Here is a 15,040-nt window from a genome sequence, read left to right as displayed (position 1 = left end):
CTGAGACCCTGTACTATGAAGATAAATGAAGAAAATGACTGAAATGATCTCCCCTAAAGGAAACAATTTTAGGTTTAGATATTATTACTGTAAGGGAAAATAAAATCCCCAGACTACACTACACTAAACTCACCATCTCTACAGAATTCATAGGATATTTATAAGGACAGAAAACACCACTACAAGTACACACTACATGAACACATGTCACGTTTTAAAAATTTCATATATGCATGTTCAGGATACAAGAAGATAATAAAGTTTACACTTGGCCAATTTCTGCAGACATATGATCCAGTCTCATTAGAGTGCAGTTAAAACGAATACTGTGCATAGGGAACTCTTAAAATTGAATCGGCTAAATGTAGTCTTAAAAGCTATAGTCTTAATTGGCTCACTCGCTACTTACCTAAGCTGTATTTATCAGAAAGTTCTATAAATACCATGTCCTAAAATATACTACCAGTGCAGTGAATATTGTGGTTGCTTTCTATTAAACTCTCCATTTCTTTGATTTCTCTATGACCACAATTGCCTTTTACTGTGAATGAAAAAGTTAAGAGTAAAAATTAAGAAGTTATCTGTCTTTTAAGAGCTTGTGTCCTATATATATAATATATAGACAGAACCAGGGTAAGTCTTGTTTTCCCAGAGGTCAAAAGACAAGGTATCTACAGCTTACAGAGAGACATTTAGAGAAGAAACACGGGATCATGACATTGAACCATGGTGGTAAATATCATGTAGAAACCAGCATGGAGCTCTACTATGAATGTACAAAATGAGGCACAACTTATATGATGGCTTCTTGGGCAGAGGTGGAGGAAATGGCCAAAAGAACTCACAAATGTGGTTATTTAAAACAAAACCAGACAGTTGAGGGAAGAAAACTGACAGTTCAATCTAAGTCACAATGTGCAGACTGTAGCGTCTGAGTTAGTGGTAACTGGAGATGGCTGATCCACAGGAAGGAAACAGATCCCCATTGGTGACTAGAAATACGAACTTAACCACCGCAGTGGTGTCCAAATTGAATGATCTTGTCTTAACATCCAAAACATTTTCTGACCACTGCTGACTCTCTGGGAAAAAAAAAAAACCTGTCTTGAACTTTGTGTGTCTGAACAAGATCACTACGTTGCTCAGTTCTGTTCAAGTCCAAATTAAGTCTTGTAATTCGGTCATTCTATATATGCCTTGCTGGCACCCCCCATGACATCACACGGTGGATACCTCTATTGACCAAACCATGCATACATACCAGCGGTCATCTAACTGATCCTCCCCTGTAGGGTAAAACGTGTGGTCAGAGGACAAACCTGACCAGAAACAGTCACCATGGGCACAGGCAAACAGCACTTCAGGTGGTCCGTGTAGCTCTTTACTACAGCATGCAACATTACGCCTGCTTTTCTACATAATCACTCTCAGATATGGATATGAGCCAAGATGTAGGAAGAAAGATGAAGAAAGATGGGAGGAGAGCTATGGAAAACATTAGGAGGAGGCAGAGAGGAAAAAAAGGATCAAGTCTGGATCGTCCCACACCACTGGATTAGCACTGAGTGCCCAGTTCCAGATCCTTCACTGGCAGTTTGAGTCCCAGGGAAGAGGTTCCCAAGGGGTCGATCATGTTCTTGTAACGCTCCCCGCGGTGTTGAGCTAAGAATGGGCCCCAGTCCGGCTGTGGCGAGCACACCAACTTCAGCCTCTGCAAAGAAGCCAAAGACAGACATGGTCACAGAGGTAATGTACCTTCCTCATCCAGAGATGACCCACTGATTCCCAAACTGCTTATGACCACTTTGGCCAGAGTCCTTGCTTGAGCCAAGGAGGCCCTCTACCAAGAGAGGCAGTTAGGAAGATCAGCCTTCATTAATTAACTAGGCCAGAGACATTCAAGAGGACATTTAGTTTGGTTCACTTGAAATTATTTACATCACCCTGCAAGCAATATTGCAATTGCTCTGTGTTTGCCTTGCACAAGATTAATAGAGGATAAAGGGCCTAGATTTTAATTATACATTTTTTCCCTCCAAATAAAGGGAATCCGCAAGCTTCTCTCTTCACTGCCAAACACAGTCTGCAAAAGACATGTGCTTGATTACTTTCGTTCTGTAGTCTCAACAGCGGGTTGCTACATCTAAATAATTGGATTTTGTTTAGCGTATTTCCCAGAAGGATATAAATGACCAGAGGAAAAAAAAAAATCCAACCCCAAAGATACATCGCCAAGAGTGAGCAAAGATTTTAATTATCTGTTGACAAAATACACGCTTCTGACTTGGTTCAGCAGTGTGGGTTCTTGCAGGCAAGCTAAAAATAATAGGAATGTCTCTAATCCTTCAGCTGAAATTTTTATGGAAAACATAACTTGACTGGAATATTTTCTAGAAAAAGGAAAGAAAACATATTTCTGACTACATAAGAGGGAACAATTATATGTTTATTACCTTTTAAAGTGAAGCTGGTACTTAGAGCTATTGGTTTAATCTCTCCTTAATCATCAGTTTGCAACCTTTGTGTCCCAAATCCACCATAATAAATTTATATAGCCAACTCAATCAGTTTAGAGAATTTTAGCCTAAGACAAAAGTAGCAGAGGCTAAACCAGGTTCTTTTCAGAGGGAAGGAGATTTCTGGGTCAGTTGGTGGGGAGGCTTATGTGGGGCAGGATTGAACCATCTCTGGAGGCCCACGAGGTCAGTCACTTACCTCATTTACCTCAAGGGAATAACAGAATTTCCTGAGGTTGGAAACTGGAATGTGGCTGCAGTAAAAAGATTCCTATACATCCTTTTGCTAATTCTGTCTCCACCATTAGTCCAATGAAGACAAAAGCTACCCCCCCATCCAGTGGACTTTTGTGTTGTGCACGTACCACATGCCTGATTCCCATCCTCTGTCTCCCTTCCAGAGCCTCAATGGGATACCCCAGAGGTCTGTTCCTTCTTCATTCCTTTTTCAACCCAGCAGACCAACAGCAAAGCCCAAACTGTTCTTCTCTGCCTTCTATCACCTGAGTCTAGTCCAATGCTTCGCTACCGGGGGGGCTTGTTAAACTGTAGATGCCAGGGTCCCATTTCCCCAAGACTCTGGTTCAGTAGGAGTCTTCTGCCTGGATTCTGATCATGTGCATTTCCAACAAGTTCTCAAGTGAGAAGGATGCTGCTGGTTGCTGGAGCAAACCCTAAGTAGCCCTGATCTAGTCCAAAATGCCAGATTCCTGGATCCTCAAGACCGAGGCAGGGCTGGATGATTCCTAGCACACCTGAGCAAGTGACTCCTCATAAATAACAAAAGCCTGACCACACTTCACTGGTGGCACAAGAGGCAGTCCCCGTCCCATTCACTCTGGAGTGACAGTGGGGATTCTTCACATTAGAGATGGGAAATGGGTCCAGCAAGGGATCAATTGACAAAGAAAGACAAGTCTCACCTCATACCAGCATGTCCTGAAATTCTCACTACATTCTGTGGGAACAGTGACATTTTAATCAGCTGAGACCCTCAACCATCCCTAACAGAGGCACAACAGGAGGGGGTAGTGATTTTAAGTTTAATGTTAATAGATGTTTGGGAAGAAGAAGCCTTAGACAGAGAGGAGCATCAGGGAAGGGGGAATCTGATGTGTGATTAAAAACAAAACACTGAGATTTAAACTGTGGATGAGGGGAGAGGAGGAGGAAACTCCAGGAAAGAGGAGACCCTCGATCATTTATTCCCCAGAGCTGTCACCACACTGAGGACTAGCATAATAACAGTTCTGCTTGCAGATTGGCTGAGCCCCTCCATTAGAGGAATCATACATAATAAAAATGGGTTTCATAGAAACGGTGGCAATTGTAATCGCTTCATCACCAAGTCTCCCTCTTGAATAAGTTTACCGAATCTTTTGTTTTTTAATGTGCAGAGCTTTCAGGGGCTTTCCCTTGGGAGGAATTGGGAGGGAAAGAAGTAGACAGAATTACCTCAATAAATCTTCCAGGGGCCAGATGCATTTTTATCACAAACATAATCGGGATCCAGATGACGGAACAGGCGAGCATTAGCCATCCAAGCACCATGGACCAGTTAGGATAGCGGTAAGAGCCATAGGTCATGGGCTCCCACTGGTAAAAGCTGAAGCAAAGGATAAACTGGAAAGAGAAGTGACACATGTGTTAGGGTGGTGGCATGAATTATTCATGCACTCAACACTATTAAACCCCTGTTATGAGTTTGATGCTTTCGTCTCTAATATTTTATACCCACGAAAGAGTAGTATTATTAATCCATTTTTCAAATGAAGAAACTAAATTTCAAAGAGACGGAAATGACATGTACTGAGCTACTGACCCTGCATTTGCCAAACCTTGGGAGCGGAGCAATATGTGTGCACGTGTATACATACAGACAGGCAGAGAAGACAAGTTTAAAGGATATATACCAAGGTGACAAGTGGGCAGAGGCGGGCGGGGATGATAGTGGGTGTTTTTAAGGGGTTGTCTGTATTTTCTTTCTTTTCTTTTTTTTTTGAGACAGAGTCTCACTCTGTCACCCAGGCTGGAGTGCAATGGTGCAATCTCAGTTACTGCAACCTCTGCCTCCCAGGTTCAAGCAATTCTTCTGCCTCAGCCTCCCAAATAGCTGGGATTACAGGCATGCGCCACCACGCCTGGCTAATTTTTGTATTTTTAGTAGAGACGGGATTTCACCATGTTGGCCAGGCTGATGTCAAACTCCTGACCTCAGGTGATCTGCCCACCTCAGCCTCCTAAAGCACTGAGATTACAGGTGTGAGCCACCATACCCAGCCTGTATTTTTTTATAATGGGTAACAATCAAGCTTTTGTTATAAGAAAGAAACCCAGGCCAGGCGCAGTGGCTCACACCTGTAATCCCAACACTTAGGGAGGCTGAGGTGGCGGATCACCTGAGGTCAGGAGTTTGAGACCAGCCTAGCCAACATGGTGAAACCCCATCTCAACTAAAAATATAAAAATTAGCCAGGCATGGTGGCGGGCACCTGTAATCCCAGCTACTCGGGAGGCTGAGGCAGAAGAATTGCTTGAACATGGGAGCCAGAGGCTGCAGTGAGCCAAGATTATGCCACTGCACCCCAGCCTGGGCAATTGGGCGAGTCTGGGTCTCAAGAAAAAGGGAAGGGGATGGGAGGGGAGGGGCAGGAAGGGTTGGGGAGGAAGGAAAGGGAGGGAAGGAGGGGGAGGGGAATTCCATTACGTTTATATCTTTTTACTTTTAAAAAACTGAATCTACTTTGCTTAATGGCCCACATCTAGGAGCTGCCTCTAATGCTGGCTGAGTGACACCCAGATTGGTCCCCAGGCAGTGACTGAGCCAGAAGCTTAGTCCTATGATAAGCTGTGGGACAAACAGAAGGGATGCACAGCTCCCCTTAAATGACTCAAGGAGAACAGGCGTCATCACCAAGTGGTGAGCCGTGAGCCCAGAGACCAGCAGGCTTATCTTGGCCCAACCACTGATTAGCTGAGGAACCTTTATGTCTCAGACTTCCCTGCTATAAAATAGATATGTCTCACTCTGTGTATACAACACAGGGGTTTTCTGGAAATGATAGTTTGGTATTTACTCATGAGTCCCCCCGCCCTCGATTTTAAGAGGGGTCATGATGTGTTTTCTGCCCATTAACTCCTATCACTGCACACTTGGGCTAGCAACAGCCATGAGAACCCTCTGAAGACTCGGCCAGTGCAGCTAAAGAGAAAGAAGGGAATTCAAGTGCTAAAAATAGAGGCATCTTTAAAAGGTGGAGCCAAGGTTCTAACTTCGCTACTCAAGCCTTTGGGGGAAAATTTCCCTGAACGGTGTATGGCTCCCTGTATTCAGCCTGCCTATAGCAACATCAGTCTAGAATAATGTACCCATATAAGTCCTCTCCTCCTCTCCCCACCCCTCTCTTCCTAACTTAAACCACAAAATAACTGCCCAAAAGTGATTGGAAGGAATTTTGCCAGGAAAGATAATGTATGAAAGTGTTTTAGAAAAGTGTGAAGTGCTAGATGGATGTAAGGCATCTGTATTATTACCACAAAGCCCAAGCAGCTGGGGCAAGTGATTATTTCAGTACAACAATAATTCAGTATATTGATTCAAAGCAACATGAGCCCGAAGACAACTGTTGGAAAAGAATCTTCTATGGAAAGAGATGTCTACTCTAGGCCCCTTTTTAAACATTTGTCCCTAGAGTTATAAGCTTTATTAACCAGAGTATTGGAAGTATGGTCTAATGTAATTATGGTAAGCTGCTCCATTTCATTTACTATATAAATAGCAATACATCTGCTTATGTGCACGCATAACTCAGTAACATGATCTGACTTTGTATACAATAATTGCATGGAGAATATTTATAGCTCTATAAATCCGTGAAGGTATATATAAAAATGATCAATTTCATTTTAGGGGCTCCAAAGTAATTTAAACCCATAATCTTAGCCTATTCCAGCACACCACAAATATCCATTTTATAGAAGGGCAGATGGCAAAAAATAAGTGTTGGGCCTGGTCCTCTGATACTCATTTCCAGTTGCACACATATCATATCAAACTTACCAGTGCAAATTTGTCCTTTGCCATGAATTTCCCTCTGCCAAGTTAATTTTGATGAAATGCTGTCCTTGGCTGGGACTGGCCATGAGAGATCATAATTTAGCCACTGAGTCAGGTACATCCTGACCTTTTTGTGATGGCAGCCAAAGAAGGTGCTGGAGGGAGATTCATCAGTTGACAATGATGATGGAATTGACCCCTTCTCATTGTCCCTAGTTCCCAGCCAACACAGAAGGGGAATCTGGTTCAGAATATTTTCTGGGACCTCTCCACAACTTTCTGGCATAAGATTTATATTAGAAACTAAGTAAAGCACAACATAGTTGAGGAACTTTCTCAAAAAACAGCAAGTCCCTAAAATTCCTCTTCTCTGACATTCTGCTCACAAAAATGATTCGAACTATTTTAATCCAAACTGGACAAACTCTAATGAAAGATGAAAGTACTAGGTTTTTAGAATTAATATATTTTAGGTATTGGCTTAAAGCTTAGACAGCCCTGGATTCAATTCTTGGCTTTGTCACCTCCAATCTAATGGTCTTGGGCAAGTTCCTTGACCTCTCCAAGCCTCAGTGTACACATATGTAAAATGAGAGAGGAATCACCCAGCAGGCAAAGTGGTCCTAAGCTTTAGAAACAATGCTTATAAAGTGCCTGCCTCACATAGACCATAACAAACAGCAGCGCTGATTGTTACTTTGTGAAATGTTGTTCCAGGGTATAATAAAATCCTCTGAAGCACAATATCTTTGGGGTGGGAAGAAAAGCAAGAGAGAATCTAGAACAGGTTCTAACTTTGATTTTAGCCAAGCATAAATCATGAGTGGTAGGATCCAGGGAAGAGGGCAAGTGCAGTGGAGATGGGAACACCGGAGGCCTGCGAGTCTGTTCGCAGATGTTCTCTTCCCACCGGTTAGGTAAATTTGAGTTCTTCATATACATTCCAGTCCTGAATTCAAGAGACAGAAAGCCTATCCTTTTCAACTGTCATGCCCCGAATCTGGTGGGACTTTTCAGACAAATTGCATACTCTAAAATATGGGTACAGATGTCAGCCTCAGTATCACGTTCGTGTCAACGCAGAGGGAGATCAATGCTAAATGATTTTTCTGTCTACATTTCTAGCTTTTCAGAAAGAAATTGAGATGTTTTGATTAAAACTCATTTTATGAAGGAAGGTGAGAGAGGGAGGGAAGGAAAGAAGAAAGAAAAAAATACATTCCCTTTGCAATTATACTTTCATCCTGTCTTGCTTCCTTTAGCGAAACTGGTAACATGTGTAAGAGTAAAACAAAGGTCTTAATCTGGTTTCTAGTGTCACCTACTGGATTCATTGGGAATTACAGCCAACATCCTCCAGCGTTTCCAAAATTACACCTATATAAGCTAGAGAGGAGGAGGGGAAAATATCTCTGTCAATTGCTGTGTTTGCAGTGCAAAGTGGGGCGAAGCTGGCAGCTTATAGCACAATAACAAAGGTGACAAAATGAGAATGTAAGTCCCTGAACTGCAGATTTTCTGAAACGTGAAAGGCTCTGATCTTTAAGAAGGTGAATGTCAGATGATCCCAAAATGTCATCATCCCACTTGAAGATGACAAGGTAGTTCTCAAAAGCAATAAAAATTAGCATAAAAGTTTGATGCTATATTAGTTGTAGAGCAGCTGTGTTGAACCATGATTAAAAGCATGAATTCTAGAGTCAGACCACCTGAGTTCAAATCCAAGCTGTTGATAATTATTAGATGTGCAATGCAAGGCAAGTCACATCAACTCTGAGCTTGTTTCCTGATCTGTAAAGTGGAGATAATTATAATGCCACCCTTGAAGAGCTGCTGTGAGGGAGAGATGAGGCTATACATAGGAAGCACTGTGAACAAAGCCTACCACGTGGTTAGCACGTGGAAAACGTGGCTGTGATTGTAATCCATTATTAGTAGATAAAGCAGACTGATATGATGGGAAATGTGCCATAGGGGTGCTCCAAACACCTGTGCATGAGTCCCAGCTCTGCACCTGACCTGCTAGGCACCGTTAGGTAAGTCTTTTAAACTCTCTGAACTTCAGTTTTCTCATTTGAAAGACAAGACCACCACCCAACATACCAGCTCCCAGGCTCACACACAGGCACACACTGTTCAAACGTAAAACACCACATACATATGCAAGGTGCTATCTGCACAAGAAAACATGCAAAATCCTTACAGTTAAAATGGTTGGGGTTACAAATGCCCAGCAGACTTTCCAGAAGATGTTGGGCTGGAATCCAATCATCATCTCTATATCCTCACAGAATCTTTGCAAGCCTGCAAATAGACAAGCAAAAACAGGTATAAGGCACAGTAGCAGGAGGGTGAGATGGGGGCAAGGAAGGCACTAGAGCCCCTCACTCAAGCACCATTGGCTAGTGCTGGCCCCAGCCTGGTATCAACATGACCCCTATTATGCAGGGAACCATCAGACAAATGACACACTGCCAGGAAGATTAAGGCAAATTGGACACTTAAATAGATATTAAATATGCTCTGTGATGAGGTTCAAAAATGTCAGCCCACAGTAACACCTAAAAAGCTCAGTTCCAGCCTGGCCCAGGCTCTCAGCATTGCCACAACCTGACATCTCACACATGCGGCTGTTTTCTGAGGTGCTTGGTGACAACTCTGGCAAGATCGGTGAAGACTGTGGTCAATAAGCAGAGTATATTCTGAAAGCCTTGGAATTTAGAGAGAAAATCACTGCACACTGGCTTTTATCCTCCACCCTCCCAAGGACACTCTTCCAATGAGTCATTTATCTTTCCGCCATGCAAGATGATAATAGCACACAAAAATCAACGTAAATTCCAAGTGTCCTTCACCCACTTTGTTGGAACTCAAAGGACTGCTGTCTTCTTGGTCATTCATCAACCTCACTAAAGTAAAAACAGAGGAGATGGTTACTCTCATGGCCCTAGACAATCGTCATCCCTGCACCCTCTTGGTTTAGGAAGGTTTTTAAAACCACTCCTCAAAAGAAAAAGACGTTGAGAAATATTTTAGAATTGGGCAGTTTCTTGCATTCTTTCCCAACCTCATCAGAAGTATGGCCTTCCCTGAACTGTGGGACCGAGATGTTGAAGGGACCTGTACAGTCTCCAAGTTCAAGCTCCTTCATAGACAGCAACTCTGACTTCAATATGGCCTCAGCTTAAAAACTCATCATTCCTTCAGCCTCCATCATTTTCCTGAAAAGTGGGTACCTGCAGGTCAAGAGAGACTTACCAACAACTCCTCCCATCAAGAATACTCCTTGCACATTTTCAGGCCTTCTTTCTAGACCTTGGTCCCTTGTTCCTCCTGTTCTCAGGATTTCCCAGCCTCCTCGGATTTCTGGGTCTTTTGCCCTGAGCTCCACGAGAGCAGGTGAATTCAGTCTCTGGGTGCTCCTCTTCCTGCCCTCACTGGCCACCTCTCCCCCTTCTGCCATCACCTCCCTGTCCACCACCTCATCTGCCCTCATCTGATCAGTGCCCCCACCACCCCCATCTCAGTCCCACTTATCCCTCCTGGTCCTGTATTTTCAATGCCTGCTCTCTGCTACTTGGAAGTGGGGAAGGATAAATGTGATGTGAGAAGACAGTCTCTTGCTGGGCTAGAAAAGCGACTGGAGTTTTCCTTCTGCAGAATGGAACAGTTCAATTCAGACCCTTAAAAAATGGCCCCACTGGGCCAGGCATGGTGGCTCTAGCCTGTAATCCCAGCACTCTGGGAGGCCAAGGTGGGTGGATCACTTGAGGCCAGGAGTTCAAGACCAGCCTGGCCAACCTGGTGACAACCCATCTCTACTAAAAATATAAAAAATTAGCTAGGTATGGTGGCGCATGCCTGTAATCCCAGCTACTTGGGAGCCCAAGGCAGGAGAACCGTTTGAACTCGGGAGGCAGAGGTTGCAGTGAGCCAAGATCGCACCACTGCACTCCAGCCTGGGCAGCCAGAGCGAAACTCTGTCTCAAAAAAGAAAGAAAGAATGGCCCTGCTGTTCTATATCTTGATTTGGGTTCTGGTTACATTGGGGTGAAAATTCATTGAGCTGTACACTCAAGATACATACTCTTGTGGAGAAAAAGGAACCCTAGTACACTGTTGGTAGGAATGTAAATTAGTACAGCCACTATGGAAAACATTACGCATGTTCCTCCGAGAACTAAAAATTGCATTACCATATGATCCAACAATCCAACTACTGGGTGTATATCCAAAGGATTTGACATCAGTATGTCTAAAAGATACCTGCACTCTCATGTGTATTGCAGCATCAATGGAATCAATGTAAGTGTACATCAACTGATGATGAATGCATAAAAAAGATGTGGTGTACATACACAATGGCGTACCATTCAGCCTTTTAAAAGAGAGGAAATGATGTCATGAGTGATAACATGGATGAACTTGGAGGATATTATGCTAAGTAAAATAAGCCAGGCACAGAAAGACAAACTCTGCATGTTCTCACTTATGTGTGGAATCTCAAAAAAAAAATTGAACACATAGAAGGAGACAGCAGAATGGTAGTAACCAGAGGTTGGGGAATGGGGAAAATGGGTGGATCTTGGTCAAGGATACAGTGTTTCAGTTAGACAGGAGGAATAAATTGTAAGTATTTGAGGTGATAGATATGTCAATTAGCTTGATTCAATCGTTTCACATTGTATAACACATAGCATCACTTTTGTACCTCATAAATATATACAATTATAATTTGTCATTATCTAATGAAAATACATAAATGAAAAATATATCATGTATGTACATTATACTTTAATCTTAAAATTAACCCAAAAATCTCCACCCCAAACACCACTATCAAAATAATGGATCCTGAGACCCTTCACAGCCCTCCGCTCCTGACATTTGCTTTTACTTCCTACCAAGCTCAGACTGAGGATGTCAGCCACCCCTCAGGACAGCGAGTCTCCAGGCCCCCTGACAACAGCCATCATGGAGGGCCGCCAAGCCTCAGGACTGCTGTGGAGGAGCCTGTGCTGGGAACAGTATGAGGACTCATCCAAGGCACCTTTTCCCAGTTCACTCTAAAATGCCTTAGGTTGCAGCTGAGCTTCCCACTCTACTTTAAGGCAAGTCTGACAGCGGTCAGTCACGAACATGGTACAGTGGAAAGAGCACTGGACTGGGAGTTAAGGTCCAAGAGTTGATACCCAGTTCTGCTACTGACTCACTGTGTGACCTTAGGTGAAACAGTCTCCCTGCCCAAGCTGTTGTTCACTGGGGAGACTGAGCCGAATGAGCTCTTAAGGCTTTTCCAGAGAGGTCAATCCATGATGCAAGGACACTCCAGGTTGCTTTCTTGGGTCTACAGGTGAGAACTGCATGCTTTGAGCAGCTGACCTGATCACCTTTGGATTTGTTAGTCTCCTTTCATTTTTATCACACACCTTCAAATGAGTGGCCTCTGAACACTAGGCCCTCTGAGTGTGAGGGGAGAGAATAAAATAAATAGAAGTCAAAGCTGAGGCCCTGAAAAATATATATAAAGCGCCAACAGCAGGCCTCAGTTCTTTTTCTAAAAACAAAAAAAAAGAGATTCTAGAAATTTCTATTATTAGCATCAATCCTGTTGCCATGTTGTTCCCCTTCATGAAACCACCCCCAAGAGATGGTGGCATGTGGCTTGACTGGGGACACTGTTATGATAGGGCTCAAGGTTAGACCTAAGGAATACACATAAGCAGCCTCCTATAAGAGGAGGGTATCATGGTAAAAGTGCTCAAGCCCCCTAAGAGAGAATAAAGATCTGGACCCCAGGTTGTAGGAAGGGGTGGATCATGGGTGCTAGGTTTGCAGCAAGAGACAACTTAATGAAGAGAAGCAGTCCTGGGACCAAGAGTGAAAAGGCTTGGGTTCCAGGGCCAGTTTGGAGCCTGGAAAGGCATTTCCCCCCTCATGCAACCCTCCTGCACCGTGCCCATTCCTGAGTCAAGCTCTCCAGTTCCTCCAGCCTCTGCCTTGCTCACGGCACCCAGGCCTTGGCCCACATTCAAGTCCCCACCTGAGTTCTTCACTGAGTTAACAGCTATTTTCATCTTAGGCCTCTGTTTATATGGCTTCCTCTGCCTGCTTTCTCCTTTCCCCTAATCCACCTCCATCTTGCCTTCAAGGCCTAACTCATGATAAAGGAATTGTTCATGGAGCCTTGAGCATGGGCAAGAGGGACTTGCCTGCTGCATGACCCCGAGCCTGGAAGGGTAAGAGGGCAAGTAGTCAGGCCCCAAAAGGGCTCTGAGCAGCTGCTTCTCAAAAATGAGTCTGAATTAGTAGAAAACAGCAGGGGAAACAAAAGGTGGTGAACCTGTGGCTATTATTTTGGACTCAGATATGAGGCTTAGAAATCAGTCCGTGACAAACTGCATACAACCAAAAGATCCTGAACTGAGATGTCAAGGACTTGCTTCAACCAGTCAGTCACTTTTCCCCATGCACCTTTGTGGCTTTTGCCTCTCTAAACCACACCCGTGCCCTTGGTCTGCATATTGTTCATGGGGGCTGCTTTCCCTCCTGGGTGGCCAGGTGTGGTTCCTCTCTGAGCACAGGTGGTGGCTGTTCAATCACATTGTTCCTCCAGCCAAAAGACCACTGTACTGGCTCCAGAAAAATGCAAATCATTTTTTCAAAATGACTCTACTTAGATAAAAGTCTGCTGAAGGGACCACTTCTACACACAACTCAGGGAGTTACACTTTTAAACCTGGATACCTCGAAGCCAGCTATTGGCCATTGAGGCATGTTGACTTGAGAACGTCAAACAACTGTTTCAATCTAATACAATTGAAAATTGTACCTGCCATATTTCAAATGTTTGGATGATATCCTCTAGAATCTAGAGATTATTAGAAACAAGAAGAAAACACAAATCTCTTCAATTCACTGACTTTTAAAAATTCTGGCTAGGAAGGTAGTACACCAGGTGAGTCAGGTTCATTTTAACCCTTCACAGGTTTATGTTCTACTATTTTAAATGAACTCTGCACTGGTTTGAGGCCTCATGATCTCAATGAAGAATACACTGTCTTCTGGGATATAAATTACAGATTTGTGCAGGTTTGTTTTTTTTTTTAACCTCCAACAGTCATGTTAGCTTATTTTTCTTCCTGAGATTCACTTCTTAGAATTCCATCCAGATCCTAATCAGAGGCGTACAGCCACATCTGACACTGCAGAAGTCAGGTTCAACCTGAGCCCAGCACAGATTCAACCTGATTCTGGAGGCAAACCCAACACCAGCACTCTTACTTAGAAACCAGGGGATTCCCTGGGTGGTCCCAAGGAAAATTAACATAGCCCAGGGACTAAAGCACTCAGGATTTATTTTTTCCTTCAGAACTAAGAAACCTATGACTGGATTTGTATGGGGGTGGGGGAGAAGCTATTTGATTCCAAAAAACAGAAATATTAAGAGGTTCCTATTTTAATGATGTTTTAAACCATCCTGAACAGCCCTTTTCTATAGGGAAGAACTGTGCAAATGTGCCCTTTGTGGCAATCAGCAGTTAGGGTACAGGTAACAGAAGATGTATTTGAGATAGTTACTTGCACTTGGGCCAGTGCTGCAAATAAAGAGCTTTCCTGACTTTGCCAACAGATCATCTGGTGACCTCAGCTTACATGTGGACCCATGAGGGGCTGAGTTGCCAAAGAAGGACCTTGGAGGCTTCTTCTTCTTGCCTCTCCTGGCAAGGTCTTTGGTTTCTGGGCACAAAGTTATGATTCCCTGTGGTGGATTTCACTGGGTTTCTACCATTCTCTACTCAGCTAGAAAGCACTTTGAAGCCTCACCCTAACTCCGACAGCAGGTCTTCAATCACACCATCACTGCAGGATCCAGGCTCTCTTATCAGCCAAAAGTGCTGGCAGCTTGGTCTCTGATCTCATCAGGACAACTGGCATGCCTGCCCACCTCTCTTGCCAGGAACTAAACTCTCCCTGCAGTGGGGATGTGGTCTCTAGTCTGAAATAAATTCCCCTTCTACCAATGTTCAAAATTGACTGCAAGTATCATCCTGTTTCTGGAGTGAGTACCAGGATGTTTACACAGGAGGTTTCTTTTTTCCATCTGGATTCTTACTCCACCCCCTTTATTTTAATGAGCTTTCCAGAAAAGCAAGACACTGTTAAGCACCTGTTGGGTGGAGGCTAACAATTACTTTAAAAATAAGATGCTCGTAACGGGGATACCTGCAGAGCTCTGCAGACCCCTCTGGCCTAGACCCCTCTTCCTTTGGGCTCCAGATGGTACATTTGTCCCTCAAGCATATCCTGCATTCCAAATAATGTCTTTCACTTCCTTTTGGCTTAGAATATGTTGCTGTCTCTTTTGAGCTCTGAAGTACCTTTAGATAATCTGAACTGGAAATGTTCGCCTTCCTAATATTTGCTATAGTGTCTCTCTCTCTCTCTCTCTCTCTCTCCATATATA

At 43.6% G+C, this 15,040-nt stretch overlaps 1 protein-coding gene across 2 annotated transcripts in view; it reads right to left on the bottom strand.

Annotated features, from left to right (window-relative positions):
* Window positions 1–1,359: 1,359 nt before the first annotated feature.
* The window catches only part of SLC6A5 (solute carrier family 6 member 5), a 54,642-nt gene continuing 40,961 nt past the window's right edge, over window positions 1,360–15,040 (bottom strand). For both annotated transcript variants that reach the window (XM_017858395.1, XM_017858403.1), the window contains 3 exons: window positions 8,777–8,877; window positions 3,972–4,139; window positions 1,360–1,711 (listed from right to left, as the gene is read on the bottom strand). In XM_017858395.1, the coding sequence (XP_017713884.1) occupies window positions 1,556–1,711; window positions 3,972–4,139; window positions 8,777–8,877 (425 nt within the window). In that variant the 3' untranslated portion in view covers window positions 1,360–1,555. The remainder of the gene's footprint in view (window positions 1,712–3,971; window positions 4,140–8,776; window positions 8,878–15,040) is intronic.

The sequence above is a fragment of the Rhinopithecus bieti genome, unplaced genomic scaffold (genome assembly GCF_001698545.2).
Source record: "Rhinopithecus bieti isolate Rb0 unplaced genomic scaffold, ASM169854v2 scaffold_2350, whole genome shotgun sequence".
Classification (NCBI taxonomy): Eukaryota; Metazoa; Chordata; class Mammalia; order Primates; family Cercopithecidae; genus Rhinopithecus; species Rhinopithecus bieti.
Note: the sequence above shows the minus strand (reverse complement) of the source record. Positions and strands in the feature narration are given on the sequence as shown.